The sequence below is a fragment of the Odontesthes bonariensis genome, chromosome 1 (genome assembly GCF_027942865.1).
Source record: "Odontesthes bonariensis isolate fOdoBon6 chromosome 1, fOdoBon6.hap1, whole genome shotgun sequence".
In the NCBI taxonomy this organism is placed as follows: Eukaryota; Metazoa; Chordata; class Actinopteri; order Atheriniformes; family Atherinopsidae; genus Odontesthes; species Odontesthes bonariensis.
The window spans coordinates 36703837-36723604 of record NC_134506.1 but is presented as its reverse complement, the minus strand read 5'-3'; the positions used below and the strand labels follow the sequence as shown (position 1 = coordinate 36723604).

Genomic DNA, 19768 nt, shown 5'->3' with positions numbered 1-19768 from the left:
TCAAAAGAAAAAAAAAAACTTTACTCATTTATGACGGCCATGTGTCATTCACAACCTTTAAAACAACTGCAGAGTGCTACAGAGGGACAGGGGTGGCTCAGAGTACAATTGCTGCTGGGCTTAGGAGATGGCAATCGAGTCTCAGTGGTCACTGAAAACACAGCAACCAGTTTGAACATCAACACAAGGCTTAAGTCATAGTTTGTGATCATGGTAGCACCTCACCACACACAGCTTTAGCCCAGCGGACATTGCCATCAGAAAATATTGTGTAAACAATTATATAAAGCCACGTCTGCTAACAAAGATACTAAAGCTTAACTTCATAAGACACTGGTCTGATTTCTTAACTTGCCTCCCTCTGATTACTGACCATAAAGGAAGTTTGTTGTATTGTTATGCAATCACTATGACCTATGATGTTAAATCAATTAGAAATCTTTTGGGATATCCTGTTCTGCCTGTTATCTGAAGCAAGTTCGTTTACTGACAGAAGATGAATGTCAACCGTCGATAACGTGGATTTAAATTCTGCGAATATTTCCATCAACAGACATGTTTATGGTTCAAAACAAAAACAACCAGTGTGGCCTTCGTGACAATGCTGTAATTCCTGAGCATGGAAAGGCTGCTTCTCAAAGTATCATGTGTGGGTTTCTGGATGACTCATGCTCAGTATTGCCCGCACAGATCTAAACATCAAAGACAGCTAGTTTGCTCCCAAGGGCAACTGTGCACTGTTGCCATTACATAAAACCAGGAGCTGAACAACAACTATGAAATCAGGTTTGTAGCAGAGACCAGTGGTGAGCTGGAATAATTCCCAATGTGCATATAATGATCTGTGAGCCACTTCTAATTCGGGGTGCATGAGTGTTTAGAGGAGCTCAGATCGGTGCTTCTCCTGATTGAAGAAGAGTTCGACATCCACACAAACTTGATAGTCGAGCTCTTTTCAACCCATTTACACCCACTATTTTCACTGATTATATCACATACATTGCCATCCACGACCCAGACATTAATTGCAGCTATTTTGTTCATACAGAGTTAATTATCAAAATGATTTAATTCTAAAAAAAAAAAAATTCCACTTATCTTAAGAGCAGTAGGAATTTTAGTTTATTCCGACTTGTTACAACAACATTCAGGTGAACCGTGCTTGAGTATTGACATTGAACATTAATCTAAAATTGATTCAATTTGACTGCAAACTTTTCTTTTTTCCCCTCTTTTGCTTTAAAAATGAATGTTTTGTTAAGGATGATAATCCAACAGACAACCTCTCTGCTTTAATCAAATTCTGAAGACAAAATAAAAATGTAGAGTTCTTGAGTGTTTTACTAAATAAAAGCTAATACGCTTAACATTTTTCTGACATTAAAGTGAATGCACAGTCTGCTTGTTATCCCTAGTTTTTACCACAGTATTACACCAACAGAGCCACTGCATTTTAGACATGTTCAGACATGCCCAACAAGAGGATTACCACAGAGAAGGAAACATTGAAGTGGTTCGCTTTCAAAACGATCAGTAAAAAAGAAAAAAAAAAAGATCTGCAGCCTTTAACTGCAAAGATGTTTGGAAGTATATCATGTAAGAAGATAAAGCTCATGTTCATTTATAAAGAGATGTTTACAATGACTGAGTCTTCATTCATTTTTGGTCCTACTAATGAGTAAAGTGAAGACCAAAATCAAGCAATGGACTAGACTATTAGTGTGGAGCAGAAACTACTGAGAAGTTCAAAAAGGGTCTTAAGTTTTGAGGAGAGGTGAGGCAGGGAATCCCCAGACCTCATCCCTGTATAGGTGACATGTCGCCTGATAAATGAAGTGTTTCGGTACACACACCTTTTAGAAATTCACTTCCTTTAGAGAATGCCCAGAGGATATACGAGGATTTTAGCAGCTCAAGACATTTGTTATTGAACTTTTTCTTTGCTGATGTGTTCACATTCTTTATACAACACATAGAGCAAACATACCTCTGTACATACTGGCTGGGACAAGCTTCCTAACATTTGATCTGCAAGTACAGCATATTTTCCACGGTCGAGTTTTATCAAATGTGAACATTTATTAAAGGTAATGCATTATTTTTGACTTCACTTAAGGTAGGCCTATAACAGGAATTGACATTTTCAGACTTACATCCCAAAAAGGAATTGGACTATTAAAACCAAGTTAAAGGAGAACTCACTCTCGATCCTAAATCTGAAAAAAAACAAAAGACATTGACCTGATTTGATTTGTCAAGAGAAACACGGAGCTCGAGTTCAGATGCGGTTACTGTGTTCATGTTCTGTTTTATGAATGTCAATAGATATTTGATGGTGATTTGTGACCGATGGGTTTGTGTTGAGTAGATAAGTCGTTCATGTGGCTGCCTGTTTGATGAGGGTTAGAGATCGATGATGGCACAGTCTAATGGCTGATGCGGTGCTCATTGGCATAGCAGAGTTTGTTTGACACAAGCTTGGTCTGTAAAAATCGCTAAACATGACTAATGGTCTTGTAAATATTCTTACTCATTCTTCTTCCAATAATTTGCAGAGGTCGTACCGATTAAACGAAAAGGTAATTCACAGCATGCAAGTGCAAGGGAAAATAAATTCCATTGATTCCAATACAACCGACAAACATGCTGAACAATTGTGTCATTATGTCCATGAAAGAAGGCTTCTATCCAACATCACAATATCCAACGGCTTTATAGCTTTGGACAAAGCCCATTCTGCATTAAAGAGAAAATTTGATCTTTTTTTAAAAAAAAAAAAAGAAAAGCAAAAAGTAGTTACTGTGATTGCAGGTGTTAAGAGTTGATCTTACATGTCCGACATTGAAACCAATATTCTCTCTGAAAATATGTATCAAACCCTGGTTCTAGTCTGGGAATCACGAAACAGGGAATTTGTATGTTTCTATGAATATGTAAACAAGGTTTTATCATAGCATCACTTTACAGTGCTGTGGAGAGTGTCAAAACAAACATGTGGTATAATCACAGGCACAATTTTTACGATACTTTCGATAAAAAAAACAACAACTTATTTTAAAGAGTTTTGGAAAAGTGGTGTAATTAGTTAATGACAGGTTTTAAAATCTGAAGCTAATTACTACTTTTCAACCTTCAGATGGCACCGAAACACTTCCAAGAACCTTGATCAGTCTACAAATTTGCCTTTCAGTTTCTTGTAAAAAATGTGGTGCTTCTGGGTAATTTGCATATATTGAAATGAGTCATCTGTTGACATTTTTTGTTTTGTTTTTACAAACGACATAAAGGCTCCGAGTGCAGTGATTAACCTTCAGTGGAAAGATCAGCCTGTGGGGGGGGGGGTTCAGTTCTGCCGACAGTGCAGACTCCTACTGTGGCTGTGCGAGCTACCACCTGCCTCTCCTCTTATGAACTATAAGTGGTGGAAAGTTAGATTATTTACACTATTTTTTCTATAGGTTTATTTGAATAGATTTTCTACATTGAGAAACACGTGGTCTTTGTGTGCACCAGCATCCATGACAGTTATCTGGGTTTGTTCCCCAGAACTTATAAATATTGCATGACCATAAATATGTAGTTAACTTTTCAGGGACAACTTATATCTCACTTAAACATTAAAAAAAAAGTTCCCAAGATAAACTACAAAGACTGAAAATGTACCTATATATATATATATATATATATATCCGCAAACAAACTGTCCCAAAGTCCTGGAGTTACCCAAGCTGAGACCTGTAAACAGTGTACTTGAACTTAAGTTTGCTTTTATAATAGCTATTTTGTTATCAAATGGAAAATGCGGCAACTCATTTTGTTGGAAGGTGAGTAACAGATCATGTGTCATGCTGATCTGTAACAACAATCTGTGCAGCTGATCAAGGAAATACACTTTGAGACAATATCTTATCTGCAAGTTTGGCCACCAGAAAAGGAAACAGAACATGTTGCAACTTCACTGTGTGGTCCTGTTTTAATTTAATCATTTCCACCTTGTATTATCAAAATTGTACCACTTCCATGTGTGTTTTGATTCCATTCTGCCCACGATTAGGGCTAAAAGGGGGGCCTTGGTCAAATGCGAAAATTAATATCTTATTCTAAACCCGCCATCCTGTCCGCGAAACACTGTCACCTAAAAATCTGTATAATAATTGACATACGTTTAAATCTAGGAGAAGTTTTGAGAAGAGGCAACTGGGACTGAAATAAAAATCATCGATCCTTTCTAAGCAGGCCTACAGTTAAATCAAAACAAGGGAGGCGAGTTGGCAGCTTTGTGCCAACGTTTCACGTACAAAGCCTACCTTACTGGTCTATCATAAGCGGTGGTCAAATCGATCAGTAAACGATTTAGACATTTAAAAAGTCGAATAATCAGTTTTCCAATCTCAAACCTGACTAAACAGTTAACGGCTAACGTTAGCAAAACATTACTTAGCCACAGTGACTGGTCTGTCTTAAAATATATTCAGTGAAAACCCACGACATAAATTTTCCCCTTCTTTAATGCATACAATTGAGTTTTTCAAAAACAACACAGAGGCAATCCCGCTCTTTACTTCATATTAACACCGAACACCAACTGCTGGCTGGATGACAGCTGGACCGAGCGCAAAAGGAAATTAGCTTCGTTAGCAACAAGAATATTAGCTAACAGCCAAAAACCTTCTACCAAATGTTGCTTTGCTAGCTCACCGAAAACAAAAACAACAAGCTCACCTTCAGCGTGATGAACCCAGAGGATCGAGACAAAGCTTGTGTATTCCTCAGGTCAAAAGCAGAGACGTGCCTGAGGTTTCATGGAAGCTTTTCTACGCTCTCCTTGTTACTGGTGTTTCACGCTAACAACCGTTAGCGGCTCGCTCCATTCTTCGTCTGCCTCCGCTGCTCGTGAAAGCTTCGAAAACACCGGATGTAGAAAAACGGCACCGCCCGCTTCACGACTCACACTTCCAGGTCACTGATAATGGCTAATTAATAATCAAACCCACTGTGCATAATCATGTTGGGCTTAATTTCTCCAGCATCGTAAAACCACACATATGCAAGTCGGTGTCTCAAGAGTCTGATTTATGTGCGTCAAACCAAAGTTTCTTTGTGGTCCAGCTCAAAAACAGCTTTGAGCAAAAGTCATGGCTTTTACACATGCTTGAATACAGTTATATAGTTATCTGAAAAACAGGATTATAACAGATTTTATTTGAGGCAAGTTAGTATCATTGTCCTAAATAATATAGTCTGCCTCTTTATGAGTTTTTTGATAAAAACAAATATATATATTTATTTGATCATAAATAGCCAGTGTAAGATATACAAGGCACAACATATTTTGCTGACATTCCAGTATTTGTAACTGTATCTCTATCAAGTCCCAGTGGTAGGAAAATTGAGGAGGTAGCTCTTCAACACCTTCCAACACACTGCATCCCAATGAGTTAGAGTTAGGCGTAAGACATTTAATTTTTTTACACATACTGCACATGCCTCAAAAAGACGGTGAGGTCAACAAAATGCAAGGGTTCAATTATAAACTTCACAAATTCCAAAGTCATGGCAGGGTTCAATTATAAACTTCACAAATTCCAAAGTCATGGCATATTAAGTTTCTAGCAATTTAAACTGCAAAGGCCCAATTGCAAATGCATTAGAATAAATCATATTATTCAAACACTGAAGACTCTGACAAGGGTCAGACTCAAGCATGAGCCTGCAGCTTGTCTGATGACGCAACTTGTCCATGTAGTGATCTGTTGATCATCACAAAATCAATCTGTTAACATTTTTTGTAAACAAAATGCCTTTTGCTTGAGCCCTGAACTTTCAGTGTGTTCACTGCATCCACATGACTTTGAAAAAGGAGTGTTAAAAACTGGCGATTCTCTATGATATCAGGCAAGTTTAAGTCACTTTTCAAACGAGAACATTTCTTTTTTTTTCTCTCTCTTTGTTGTTGTTTTATCAAGTGACACGAGCTGAAAACCTTTTGCAACGTTTATTTAAGACTGGGTGTTTTTTCTTGGTGGAAAGTCCAAGTGTCAGTTTTTCAGATTAAAATGTCCTGATAGGAAGCTTTAAGCTCCTGAGCCCAAGAACACAAGCCTAAACCATAATTCAAAATAAGTAAATGACCCTCAAATTTCTTTCTTTACCTTAGATCCCGTAGTTAAATAATCCCAACATCGTCGTAGCTGTTCTGGTATGTTCTTCCTGACCTTCCCTGAGTATTTCAATGACTTTAGTTCAAAGTTAATTCAAACGGGGGATATTAAACTTGTTTCTGTACTTAAAAGAAACCTTTAAAACAAAACCCATCAGTTACTTTAAAACTGAGCCATAGCTTCCTTTCGTGGTGCAACAATCATAAAGGGACGAAACCAGAAAGAGCCCAAAACTTAAATCAATCGTCTTTTATTTTGTAAATCAGCCTGTGCAACACTTACAGGAAAATGTGTCTGCTAATGCAAAGTGGTTATAAAAATAAAGCACATTCTTACATAATATGACATGACAGAAAAACTACACTTTTAGAAATGCTGATTCGATTTTAACAGACCATATCACTTGAATGTCTGTTCCTTTGTTTCAATGTTAAACCAATTTATCAAAAAAAAGTATGGTTACAATAACATCCAACAGTATCTAATGATTCAATCCAAGCACTGTAAATGCGTACATGTCAAGAAACATTTACTTGGGTTGTAAACAATCTCTGCAGTAGTTCTAAAATAGCTCCCTCGGGTCTTAGCATCTGACATAATAGATGTAATAACTTCAAACTGTTGCGAAACAAACTCATTAATACAATAAGTGTGGCTCTAGTAAATACACCGTCGTAGAAAATACCAACAAAGATTGCATTTTTAACTTGCACTTACTGTAATCTTACAATTCTTTTATCCTTTTGTAGCAACTCTCTTCAACTTGCGACCTTGTTAAATCTGCATTGTCATGATTTTTACTATCCAAAAAGCATTGTGTGATACACTGTAACAAAACACCACGTCCGTAAAAATCCCCTCAGTTTTAGTGTTTTAGTAAAACCCAGCTTTTCAATCGGTTTTCATCTCATTTTAGTGCATCAAAACATTATCCATCGACAACATCTGTTAGAGTGGAATGACTTTGCATATGCCTATCATCCAATGTAAACTATAAACAAAGTTACACATGGCAGTACCTCAGTGTTAACACTAAAATATAATGGTTTTTAGCAAGATACAAATATATAACCCACTATCAAGACAGTAAGTTTCACAGGTTAATCTCAGCTGGAACTTTGCTTTGTTATAATCTTTAGATCAAGAACATAAACAAGGAATTATGTTAAAGACATGTGGTGTAAATGTGGTAGCTTATATCAAATGACTGTACAAGATAAAGAGAATACACTGTAATTAAAAAGACAAGACAAACAAAAAAATTTTCTCGTTTGCTGCAAAATTGTCCTCTCAGCTGCTGGTAAAGAGGTAAAGTGTTCAAAAAGGCAGTTGGGGTCTTTAAAAAAAAAAAATCTCCCACTTTATCAAGCTATTGCCTTTGCCTCAGGCAGGAATGCTTCCCAGAACTTTATAAACTGGAAAAAAAAAACAGGTTAAGAGAAAATGAAAATAGTGAGAATAAGACACTCAAGAACTTTTGACATATCAATAAATACACAACATGTGACAACAACTCAGTATTTAATGGAAGCTTTGTACATGTTGAGAATAATACTTGATATAATTAAAAAATTACCCGTTGCTGAGACTGCAGCATTGCCTCCAAATATTTCATCATTTGGCTCTTGAAGTCCTTGGCTTTTTCTTTCTGTAAAGACAAAGCGTTGTCATGTTTCAAGCTCTTCAGCAACCAGACAATAGCTGCAGGAATTTTTCTTCTTCTGCAGAACATTACCCTCTGCCACATTGCACAAAGAAGGGTGTAATTCTGAAGGTCAAAACTGGCAAGAGCTGTAGCGTTAAGACCTTCATTGTGAGACCATGTGGTTTCAACTTGTGGTCTTAATCACAGTCATTAGAAAATATATTCAAAAGTACAACTGCATAGGATGAATAGAAAAGAATTATAGCTATGAGGTGTAAACTGTAGAGATATTTCACACAAAAGCCACTCATTCTAATCTCATCATGGTGTTACAGGAGAAGTAAGGGGATCACTGAAGTCTTCAGAGGAATATTACCATACAACAGAAGCTGATACATTACAGATCCCTGAACAATACAGCTAGCATGGCTGAAAAGATGTCTTCTCTGAACACTAAACCTGTCTGTAATACACTTCATGCTCAGGACTTCCATCCCATTCTCCAAAAGAAAAGTCACACATACAGCACAGGATAAGCGACAGCCCATGAGACCATTTGAAGATGTTTTGTAATGTCTGTTGCAATGACTACGAACTCATAATAAAGTTAATCTTTACAAATCCCAGAACGGTTTAGTCCCAAAATACATCTGTGATATGTTCAGAGAATATAAACCCAGCAGAGCTCTTAGATTTAAGGACTCAGGTCAGCTGGTCCAGTCCAGTCCAGACTAAACATGGAGAAGCAGCATTTAGCTGTTATGCTGCAAACAAGTGGAACAAACTGCCAGTGGAGATTAAACTTTCACCAAATGGAGACATTTTTAAATCCAGGTTAAAAACATTTCTTTTCTAATGTGTCTATGCATGAAATCCGCACGATATCTTTGAATTTATCTGGACTGTTGCTTGTTTTTAAATTCATTTAAATTATTTTATTTGTTTCTCTTTATATTCTTTAATGTATTTTAATGCTTCTTCTACTCCCTGCTGCAATGCTTTTATTTTATGTAAAGCACTTTGATTTGATTTGATTTGATTTGATAATGTAAGTGTATGGAAAGACGCACGTGTAGACAAGGCGAAAAATACATACAAAAGTATGACATCGCAGCATTCTTTTAAATGTAGAAAAAAAACCATTAAATGTCTTTATTGATGTTATGAGACGACAGAACAGGAAACCTCATTCAACATACCTCAAATCTTAGAACCTCTTTGCGCACAGTCATCCCAATCCTGTCAAAGTCTCTCTCATACTGAGTAACCCTCGCCTCCCACTGAGGAAAACCATAAACATGTCAGAACTCTTCATATTCTCCAACATGTTGCTCCTCATTTTCTTTAAAATAGCACGTTAGTACACATCAGCTGCTGATGCTGAAGGTCGACATCATCTGTCTGATAATACTTATCAACTGTTAAAGACACGGGAATGCTTTTAATTGAAAGGATTGTAAAGAACTGGAAAATAAAACAAGTGAAAATAATACACAAATGGTAATGACTAAAACAGTAGCCATTTGAGGAACTACGGTTTTCGGCACCATTACACTGGATGAATCTTTTAGCTCGGACTAAACATGCATTCCATTTTTTTCCAGACTTCTAAGCTGCAGTAACTCTGTGGTCCCCGTGTCTGTTACCTCAGTGATCTCTTCTTTCGCCTGCTGCAGCTTTTCAGGTTTGTTAGCCCACAGCAGCTTGGCCTCGGCCTCTCTCTTCTTCTGCAGTGTGCTCTGAGCCTCCTGCCATCGTTGCCATGCACGCATGCGCTGGTCAAAACACCCCTGTGGACGTCCATTTCAAATTAGTAACAAAAGCTGCATTCGGACAGAGCAGTTCTAAGAACGCAGTTCTAAGAATGGTCCACCTCGAATTCCGTTCTATGAACTGCCCTTCCCCAGGGGAACTATTTAATTTTGGATTCCCACATGAGTCGGGACCTTGATAGGGACTGCTGCGACGCAACCGTCTGCGACAGTGACGTGTTATTTTAGCGCCACACTCAACAACAAAGCGAAACAAAACCCGCGAAAAGTAAGGAGAGAAGAAAAAAACACCACCAAGAAGCTATCGTGTTCATGGTCTGCATGATGGTAATATCAATCATGGACGATCACATCGGGCGTCTAACGTCGAGGCTGGAAGAGCACACAGAGAGAGTCAGGATCGAGTGCAGGTCGATACTTCTTCGTTTCATGAAGGAAGGAGAGCAGAGCGCCGCAGACAAAGGAGACGACGTGTAAGTTTAACTTATTAAACACGCGCAGTGTCCGTGTCGAATGAATAAACATATCAGATGTTATTCTACCGTTTGCGTTCAGCAGATTAAGAACATGAAGAAGTGGAAATCTGACATGGGCGTAGCTACCAACCACCAAACACCTACGTCAGATGTGTTCCTATAGAACCCAGAACAGACCCAGCCTAGGAGAAGGAGCTAAAATGGTTATAGGAACTGAGGGCCGTGGTCCCGAGTTCCTGTATGTCCGAATGCGGGAAAAAAACGGCCCTATTCCTTAAAAGGTTATAGGAACTGCAAAAAGGTTCCTACAGTGGGAATGCGCCTAATAATAACAACACCTTAAAACAAAGAACAGGCAGCAGAAAAACAGTTAAGGGTACGAGTTTCATCATTTAAAACTCCACACACTTACAAAGCCTTAAAAACTTATTGTTGTTCCTATTTTTAAACAAAGGTGACTTAAAATAGTCAAGTGATATTTTGGCTATGCTTTAGCCTCGTATGAAGAACTACCGGTACTTCAACTTTTCTATTCTTGGCATCTTAACCTGCTCTTCCTCTTTGCTTTCTTCTACTGAATAGCTGTCAGCTTACCCGCACTGCACCCAGCAGTCGGATGTAGTCACCAAGCAGCAAAGCAAAGATGAAGAAGTCACTAGCTGCCTGCTCGTGATGCAGCTGCTCCATCTTGTCCTCCACCTCTGCCAGCTGGGAGAGGGCTCGTGACAGGGCTGTGTTGTCCTCCGAGTTTCCCAGCATGGCCATACTTTTGGCAAACGTGGCCGTGTTCCCACACAGCTCTGGTGTTGAGAGGAAACAGAAAACTCCATCAGACTGCTTTGTTTCAACTTAAAAAATGAAGCAGCTGAACAGAACTTTTTCTTTTTTACCCAGAGGAAACATTTTCAGACACAAGTCAGGAAAGGGACACGTAACTCACCCTTCCTGTGATTGACGAGGGAGTCGACCACAGCGTGAAGCTTCCTCAGATGCTGCTCCTCATTCTCCACTTCCTGTAGCTTGTCCTCAAACCACTGAGACACACAAATAAGAGAATACGTAAGCATAATACAAAAAAAAATAAAAAATGAAAAACACAAAAGCCAAACAACCCCATCGTACTTAGAATGGTGGCCCCGTCTCTTTGGTTACGATACGATGGCTCTTGAATGTAGAATTACAACAAACATAAAATCAATCCTTTATTATTGTTGCACTATAACTGAACAGTTTAATAAAAATTTACATGAGTTATCGTGTGCACTTTGCCTATATTATTCTTAATCCTATATGTGGACATAGACTGCATTACTGTTCATGTTTTTTTTTTAGAGCTACTGCTCATCAAAAACAGTTTTCCCCACAATGGATTTTTCTAATTCTATGACAGAAATGTGAAAATGATTTTCCAGATGCAGACCACATGTGCAACAGTTTGACCACTGCAAGCACTTCCTCCAGAATCCTCTTACAGTGTCAGACTCATTCATCTTGATGGTCATCTTGTTGACAGCATCTGATGCCTTGTTGATCATTTTGAGAAACCCAGCTCCACTCAGCGCCTGGGTGTTCACTGCTCTGGGCAACTGAAAGCAAACACATACAGCACAAAAGGTGGCACTTGAATGACCGCGGTAATAAATAAATCTCAAGAGTTACATACATAAAATGCAGGAGTTTTAGTTCATTTATTAAAGGAGACATAATATTGAAGGGGGGGGGGGACTAATTTATTTTGTGTTTGAGAGCTTATATCAGGGTGTCTGAAATCACTGTTAACTCAAAAAGAATAGAAAAAAGAAACACCCACATACAACCGTGGCACTTTGAAACACCTTTGGTCTGACCGTATCTTATTCAGTGAGACACGCTCAGCTCCAAGCAGAAAAACCTCTCCTCCTTAGCTTTACCTGCATTTGCAGAACTTCAGATTTAGGAAGTCAAACTCTCTCTTTTTTTCTTTTTCTTACTTTTCTATTAATAGCAAATTCTCATCAGCAGTCATATAATTCACTTAAGAAAGCAATTAACTCATAATGCTTCACCAGTACTTTGCTAAATGTTTTATATCTCAACTAGAAAATCAGACTTTTAATTCTAATTTCCCATCGGTCACTGGCAATGTTGTGCAAGAAAACATTCAAATGAGCGTGTTCTTGAGCGGCCTTCATATTTTCTGCATTGTGCCTGCACACACGCCACAGGTGCACACTCCAGCAGAAGCCACAGACCTTGGTAGGACTTCTGCACCAGTCACGTGCATAAATACCGTGTATCCAACTGATGCAACCGCATGAGGAAAATTACAGATGTGCAATTACATACATGTTGAACTACACAGCAAGATTCTAATGGCAGACATCAAGGCAGAAACTGACAAAAAAGTGGGGTACCAAAACTTAAGAATCTCTAAGACTTAGAAGAGGGCAATAAAAGAAGTTTTAAAAACAAATGAAGTCTGCCAGCTGAATGTCAAGCAGGTAATAAATGATTTGCACAGCACAAACAGAGGGGAGCACCTGTAATATAAGCTGAACTTTAATTTGGTCTTTACACAAACAGCTATGTGCTCACCAACTCTGTTGTGTGTCATGCACCAACCCCAAGTTCCATCTGAGGCGGTGCCTCTGCACCAGATTTTGTCACACAGCTGCTGATCTGTTATCTTTGATTCTTTTGCATGCATGGCATTTTGCTGCTGATGGTTGTTTTTTTAAGTTACATTTTTTACCTGCTGTTGAAGTTCTCTTACATTTGTGTTATATTAATAATGAGACTGAAGAATTTGTCATTAACATGATTGCATCCGTGTGTAAAATTGATCAAATAAAGTAGGTTATGCACTGAAATATGTTTTTGGTGTTTTAATAGTCATCTGATTTTGAGTATCTTGATGGTTATAAATAAAATAGATAAATGTGGAATTTGATCAGATGGCACTTTTGTCCACGTTCCAGAGCTCCATAGCACCATATAAGAAGGATAATTCAGAGGGGACCACAAAAAAGCGAGAAATGATTTTGAACAAGTTCATTTTGGGACTGAGAGCTTTGTTCAGAATTTCAAATGGTGAACTGTGAACACGAACTTGTTCAGTTTTGATCCATGTTAACCGAACTTTAAACTTATTTTGGTGAAACATGACCTTGCAAAACCCCGACTGGATGAAACGGCTTTTGGCCATTACAAAAACAAACATCAGTTCGTTTTTGCCTATTAATGTAAAAGTTCTTAATCTTACCATCTAAAAACAAGGAATGGGCTAACAGTAAAGTCCAGAGTTTACTGAACTGATATGCAATGAAGGAACTATCATGCGATTGTTTTTTTATTTGAGTGCAAAGCTACCAGCTACATGTGGCAAGTTCAAAGCATGACCGGTGAAGATATCGTGCCTGAAAGAGGAATCAACATCAACTGTCTGTGGCCAAACTGCAGCTGAAGGAAATGTAAGTATTTGAGAAGAAAATTGCCAGTTTATGTTTGTCTATGCATTTAGCAGACGCTTTTATCCAAAGCGACTTACAAATGAGGATATAACATTACAGCTAACAATAAGCTACATAGAGGGGAACCACTAGTCAGACTCTGTCAGAGGTGACAAGTGTGACAGTGTAGAGATAGAGAGGGAAGTACAGAAAGATAAAGTGCAGTAGAGGGAGTAGGGAAGTACAGGGTAAGTGCTAGGATAGGAGATGCTCTCTGAAGAGCTGAGTCTTCAAGAGTTTCTTGAAGATAGACGGGGACATCCCTGTTCTGGTAGCGCTCGGTAGGTCATTCCACCATCGTGGAACGTTACATGAAAAGAGTCTGGATCGTCTTAAGCGTGGTGTCGGCACTGCGAGACGACAATCCTGTGACGACCGGAGAGATCGAGTTGCCTTTGCAAGAGCATTCACATGGGAGCCGTTCCATTAAGGACTTTGTAGGCTAACATCAGTGATGTAATCTGTTTGGTGTGTGCTGGTGTAAGCACTCAGGTTAATTACTGTACGTTCTCTCAAATGGCAATAATGTGCCTCAACGGTTACTGAGTAATAGCAGTCTTAAAAGAGGCAGAAGAGAAGGGCGAAGAGGTGTCGGGTGGCTCACTCCACACACTAAAATGAGCCGCTCTGAATGCAGATGTAAATTTTAGGTTGAAAAAGGGCGCTGTGCTAGTGTCCCAGTGTGTTTTTGACAAAAGCACAGCACAGACATTTCAGTAGTCAATTTCTGCAATAAAGGGCATAATATGTCTCCTTTGAATACCAAATTAAACATAAATGATTAAACTATAATAAATTCAGCTCATTATTAAAAGGACATATTTTTAAACATAAAATACTCACTTCGTCCCTCTCCAAAAATTCATGGACGTCAGGATCTTGCAGTAAAAGGGGGTGGGATACTACTCGCTGAAGATACCTACAGAAAGAATTTAAAAAAAAAAAAACATGCACCTCAAAAACTAAACCAAGCAAGGAAAATAACTTATTTGAACTTTAAAAAATGGCCAAATTTGACTAATAAGCGATCACTGTATGAATCTTCACCTCTCCAAAGCTGCTCTTCTTCTTTCCACAAACTCCACAGATGATGGGTCGTCCATTCCCACCTTCACCTTGGTCATTCCTGTTGGTTCAAAGGACAGTCATCAAGTAAATATACACACACAAACAAAAAGGCAAGAAAAAGCTAACCAAAAATAACATGGACACAGTTGCCCACCTACGACACTTTTCTCAGGTGGTGGTGGAAGGATACAGCCATGGAGCGAGTGCTTCACCGACAGCTTTTCATAAAGACCCAGAAAGTCACTGAAACGCCTCCTTACAGAGAAGGTCTTACTCTTGAACGTGGGCAAGGAAGTCTGGTACAAGACGCAGGAAATGGACATTAGAAATACAGAGAACCAGAGTCATTTAATAAATAAAAGTATAAAAATCAATGCAAATTCAAATACAAACCCGGGTTGATACTTTGTAGGCCACATATGCATTCATGCCATCTCCTAAAATGAACATAGAAATCCAGGATACATTACAATTGAGAAGAATTTAGATTTCATTTTGGCATTAATTTTGAAGAATTTTAGTTGCTAAAATGAGCTACAACTATGAAGGTAAATCAAGACATCTCTATAAATATATAGAGAATATATAAAGTATGATAGTTTAACTGAACTAACCGATTTTTTCAGGGTTGGTGACGGCAACATCCACATCAAAGCTATCGTTGGCTTCGTCCTCCTCCAACTAGAATAAACAAGACAACTGTTACATCCACGGTGCAGGAAGGAGAGGTTCCGCAGGTCCTTCATCCCGGCTGCTGTCAGACTTTACAACACATGCACCCACTGATCATGTTGTTGCCTTTCCCATGATAATCATAAAGAGATTTTTCTTTACCCGTATTATTTATATTTTATTCATTTCAACTTCACAATGTGCAATATTATTTATACTAGGTCACTTTACTTTTTGGTCACTTTACTTTTTAGTACTTACTTTTTTTTCTTACTTTTTAGTATTTGCTTTTTCTCTTTTAAAAAAATGTTTATCCTTTTTAATTTCTTGTTTCATGTCTATTGTTGCTGCTGTGACAAGTGAATTTGCCCGTTGTGGGATAAATAAAGTACAATCTAATCTAATCTAATCTAATTGATACAATTCAAGATCTGAACATAACTCAGTTTGAACATTTGGCAGCAATAGACTCAATAATTGGCAATTACAGTGTTGGCAATCTAAAACCATGCATCCCATGACTGTTTCCAGCTTCCTGAAAAGCCCTGGCTCAGGCGTGGCCTGTACCTGCTCCAAGGAGGTGGACTGAAGAGCCGCATTGCTCCGAGGGCCAGGTGAGAACTCCTTCCGAGCAGAGCTGCCAGACTTGTCTGTGCTTAAATCTGGCTGAGCCCCTGAGGGAAGAAAAGAATTTGAATCAACTCGTGACAACTGCTATCTGACACCATTACAGCGTTAGCATTGTTGAAAACTTTGAGACCTTTTGGACAAAATCATTTCACAAAGCTGTAATTTGGTGTCACAATAATGTTCTCCTTTGTATTATGGACTACTCTTGAAATCATTGAGAGTTTATTAATCATTCTTAAATTAATATTTTAATACTTTAAGTCATTAATTTGTTCAGGATGTTAAAAAAAAGCTTTGCTCAAACTGGTGGTTAAAACCCTGCTGCCTATTCTGAAATCACACCAGCTAATCATGATCATGGTAAGTCAGAGACCAAGCCAGTATACGGATAAGTCTGCGTCATTTGTCATGCGTTTCACAGAAGCAGTGTGTGAAAAACTAAGTGCACCCCATGACTGAATAATATGCAGAACCACTTCTGGCAGCAGTTAAGTGGAAGTAATCGTTTTTCATGTGACGTTATCAGTCTCTGTGGAGAAATTTTGCTCCACTCTTCCTTACAATGTTGCTTCAGTTCATTAAAGTTTGCAGGTATTTGTTTATGCACATCTCAACCAGGTTGAGGTCTGGACTTTGACTGGACCATTGCAACACCTCGATTCTTTTCTGTTTTAGTCATTCTGTTATAGATTTGCTGCTGTGTTTGGCATCATTGTTCTGTTGCATGGCCCAGTTTTGAGCAAACTTTAGCTATGAGACAAACGGCCTCACATTTTACTCAAGAATATTTTGTAATACAGGAGTTCATGGTGGACTGAATGACTGCAAGGTACCCAGGTCCTGTGGGTGCAAAACAAGCTCAAAACATCCCAACTCTCCACCACCGTGCTTGACAGTTGCTATCAGGTGTTTGTGTTGATGTGCTGTGCATTATGACCTATCATCTCCATTTAGGTCTTGTTTGTCCTAAGAATATTGTCCATGAGTCTTGTGGTTTGTTCAGACGAAACCTAAGCTCTGCTGACATGTTCTTTTTAGAGAGAAGAGGCGTTCTTCTGCAACCTCTCCAAAAAAAGCCAGACTTGTTCAACCTTTTTCCAACTGTACTATCATGAACTTTAACATGTAAAGTTTTTTTTTGTTGTTTTGTAATCTGTCCTTGTGGTGAACATCCTGGGACGCATGAATAATCTTTCTCACTGCTGAATGATGGACTCCAAATTGACTAGAAAATGGCCTTGTAAAATTCCAAGATTGATAAGGAGGAACTGTTTCGTCTCCAAGAGCTTTCTGTTGTCTTTCCTCCTTGACATTGTGTTAATACACACTTGAACACTCCAGATCAGCTAACTGCCAAAACTCTCAAACTTGCCAATCATCATTTAATCAAGTATATTTGATTAGCAGCACATGTCTGCTGCTTACCCTCTTAATAACTATGGAAGCAGTAGGGGTGTACTTACTTTTTCACACATTGCTTATTCAGCTTGAATTAGTTTTAATTAAATGAACAATGACAAAGTGTAATATTTTATGCGATGTTGTTCGTCTGAGGCTGCATTTGTCTTAATCTGACAAGTGAGAAGAAAACAATTACTTTGTTATGCACTTTTATAGAAAACCCTAGAATTCAAAGATCTAGCATGACCCAAGATTTAAACAAACAATCTAACAAGAGGTTCGATTTATTTTTATTTTTTTGTACGACCAATGAGCGCAGCAATATTATATAGATTTTTCTTTTGAACTGACAGAAAATGTGTCCTTCACCTTCAAACAGGTCGTTGTCATCATCGGAGTGAACTCCATTGGACTTGGCAGTTGTTGGGCTGACCGCCTCTTCACTGAAAAGATCTGCAGGCTCTTCATTGAGTCGCTCCGGCTGTGAAACTCCTCGACTAACAGACACCGGATTACTCTGCAGACAGGAGTTTTTAATGAGCCGCACAAACACCAAAGAGAGGGGGGGCATTGGAGTCAACTGACCATTTAACTGACACAGATAAGCGGGAATAAGATGGTGGCTGAGCGGAATCACGTACTGTAAATTGGACAGCAGTAAAGATAAACTTGCTTGAGGGGGAATTATATGCACGATACAATCAACTGGACTGCAAAACAAGACAGCTTCAAGATGAACAATTAAATAAAATGACGGGCCAAAACGCTCAAAACACCAACTAGTTACCTGTCAAAACGGGCACTAAAACAAACTCCAGGCAAGTTTCTAAACTAATTCCGTTGCATTAATGGCGAACCCGATATTTCTAATAATTCTATTAATCAGAGGTTCTCAGCTTTTAAGGGTGTCATCAATGCAGGTCAGATCAGATAAAGAGGCTAACTTTCAGGCTATGACTCGCTCACAGAATACGGATAAGTTCCAACAAATCAGGTGCGATGGAGCTGGGAACATACGTTACTAATGAAGATGTCCTCTCCCTCGTCGCTGTCTCCATCTGCCATGTCAGACAGTCCGGGTTCCGGCTCTTCTGTTGCAGGGAAAGAAGGGGGATTCTGATCCGAGCTAGCCGCCATATTCTGTGTTGTGGGAGCCACTGACGTCTCGCCGGAAGTGATGGGATTTAGGCGAATGGCTGCAGTGACCCCTGCTGGTCATCACATCACATTACAGCCACTCATTTATTAAATCGTGCTTGTACATAATGTATGTTTAAAAAAAAAACCACTTCAATATAAAGAAAAAACACATCAGACACCGGTCTTTGCTTTGAAATATTTTCCGAGGAGCTTGTAAAAATATTTTTCCTGAAAAAATGAACATGTTGAGTGACTCAGTCTAGTAATACAATCCTGAAAAATAAAGCTTATTTTAAAGCATTTGGACCAGCAAACACTTTATCATCATGGACTTGATAATGCTTACAGATATAGTTTATAGAAATAGATAAAATTTAATTTTAGACTATTTCCTGTGTGGAAAGAATATGAGCCCCCCTACACTCAAAGTATAGTATCATGTTATTCCACAAGGCCTAGTCTTATGTATTCATTGGAAAGTTATAGTTTTTGATCAGGTGCTTGTTTTACACAACAAAGACCTTTTTCCTCTCATACAGGTAATATTTGAGAAACCTTTTTCCTGATTGTGGAAACATGAACTTTCACACCTAGTTGCATATTTTTGTTTCAGGATCTGTTTAAGACTAGATAGTTTTTAACCAAATACTCTCAACACACTGGCAACTGCAGTGACTGTGAACTTACATGATTCTGTAATTCATTCCAGATAGTGTAGCGCTGCAATGCAATACACCTCTGCTCTGACACAAATAAGTTCATTGTGTATAAATTTTTTAAAAAGTTCAACCTTATCTGGTTCTAGGTTATCAGAAAAACTACATTTGATCATTTATGCATCACTATTTGCTTTTTGTTGCTCAGCAACAATATTTTCTGCTTTATGTGTAGGAAGTTTTCCTTTTGCATCAGCTTTGCTTGGTAAAAGTTTTTTTCTGTTGACATCACATGTATACCAAGCTTATATTCAGATATTCAGTGAAAAACAACTTAACCCCTTAACGCCTATTGTCGCATTTATGCTACAAACCGTAGCCGGAGTAACCGTTGACTCCAAATTGACCAGGATGCAAATTTGCAACATACAAAACATTCTATTTATTTTTGTGCAAAAGTGAAATTAATGATCTCAGCATTATTTACCATCTACTTAAAGGCTAAAAACACACCTTTTTTTTTATATACAGCTATATAAATTCAGGCGTTAAGGGGTTAATTCTGAGAATTACAAACTTACATTAGAAGTTTGCAACTCTTTATACACCAACTTAAATTTCTTTATCTAAATTTATTCCTTCCAATTTACGCAGTTCCT

At 38.3% G+C, this 19768-nt stretch overlaps 2 protein-coding genes across 10 annotated transcripts in view; both read right to left on the bottom strand.

Annotated features, from left to right (window-relative positions):
* The window catches only part of csnk1g1 (casein kinase 1, gamma 1), a 28938-nt gene extending 24042 nt beyond the window's left edge, over positions 1 to 4896 (bottom strand). For all 9 annotated transcript variants that reach the window (XM_075466069.1, XM_075466096.1, XM_075466105.1 and 6 more), the window contains exon 1: positions 4723 to 4896. The gene's annotated coding sequence lies outside the window, so the exon portion shown is untranslated. The remainder of the gene's footprint in view (positions 1 to 4722) is intronic.
* A 1499-nt stretch (positions 4897 to 6395) lies between these two features.
* LOC142380304 (sorting nexin-1-like) lies at positions 6396 to 18473 on the bottom strand. The gene is made up of 15 exons (XM_075466057.1): positions 18331 to 18473; positions 17683 to 17830; positions 15850 to 15956; positions 15225 to 15291; positions 15004 to 15047; positions 14765 to 14906; positions 14590 to 14668; positions 14386 to 14461; positions 11527 to 11640; positions 10995 to 11088; positions 10649 to 10854; positions 9453 to 9596; positions 9006 to 9086; positions 7738 to 7809; positions 6396 to 7576 (listed from the first exon to the last, which is right to left on the bottom strand). The coding sequence occupies exons 1-15, from the start codon at positions 18448 to 18450 to the stop codon at positions 7526 to 7528; spliced, it is 1545 nt and encodes a 514-aa protein (XP_075322172.1). The 5' UTR covers positions 18451 to 18473; the 3' UTR covers positions 6396 to 7525.
* Between the last annotated feature and the right edge of the window lie 1295 nt (positions 18474 to 19768).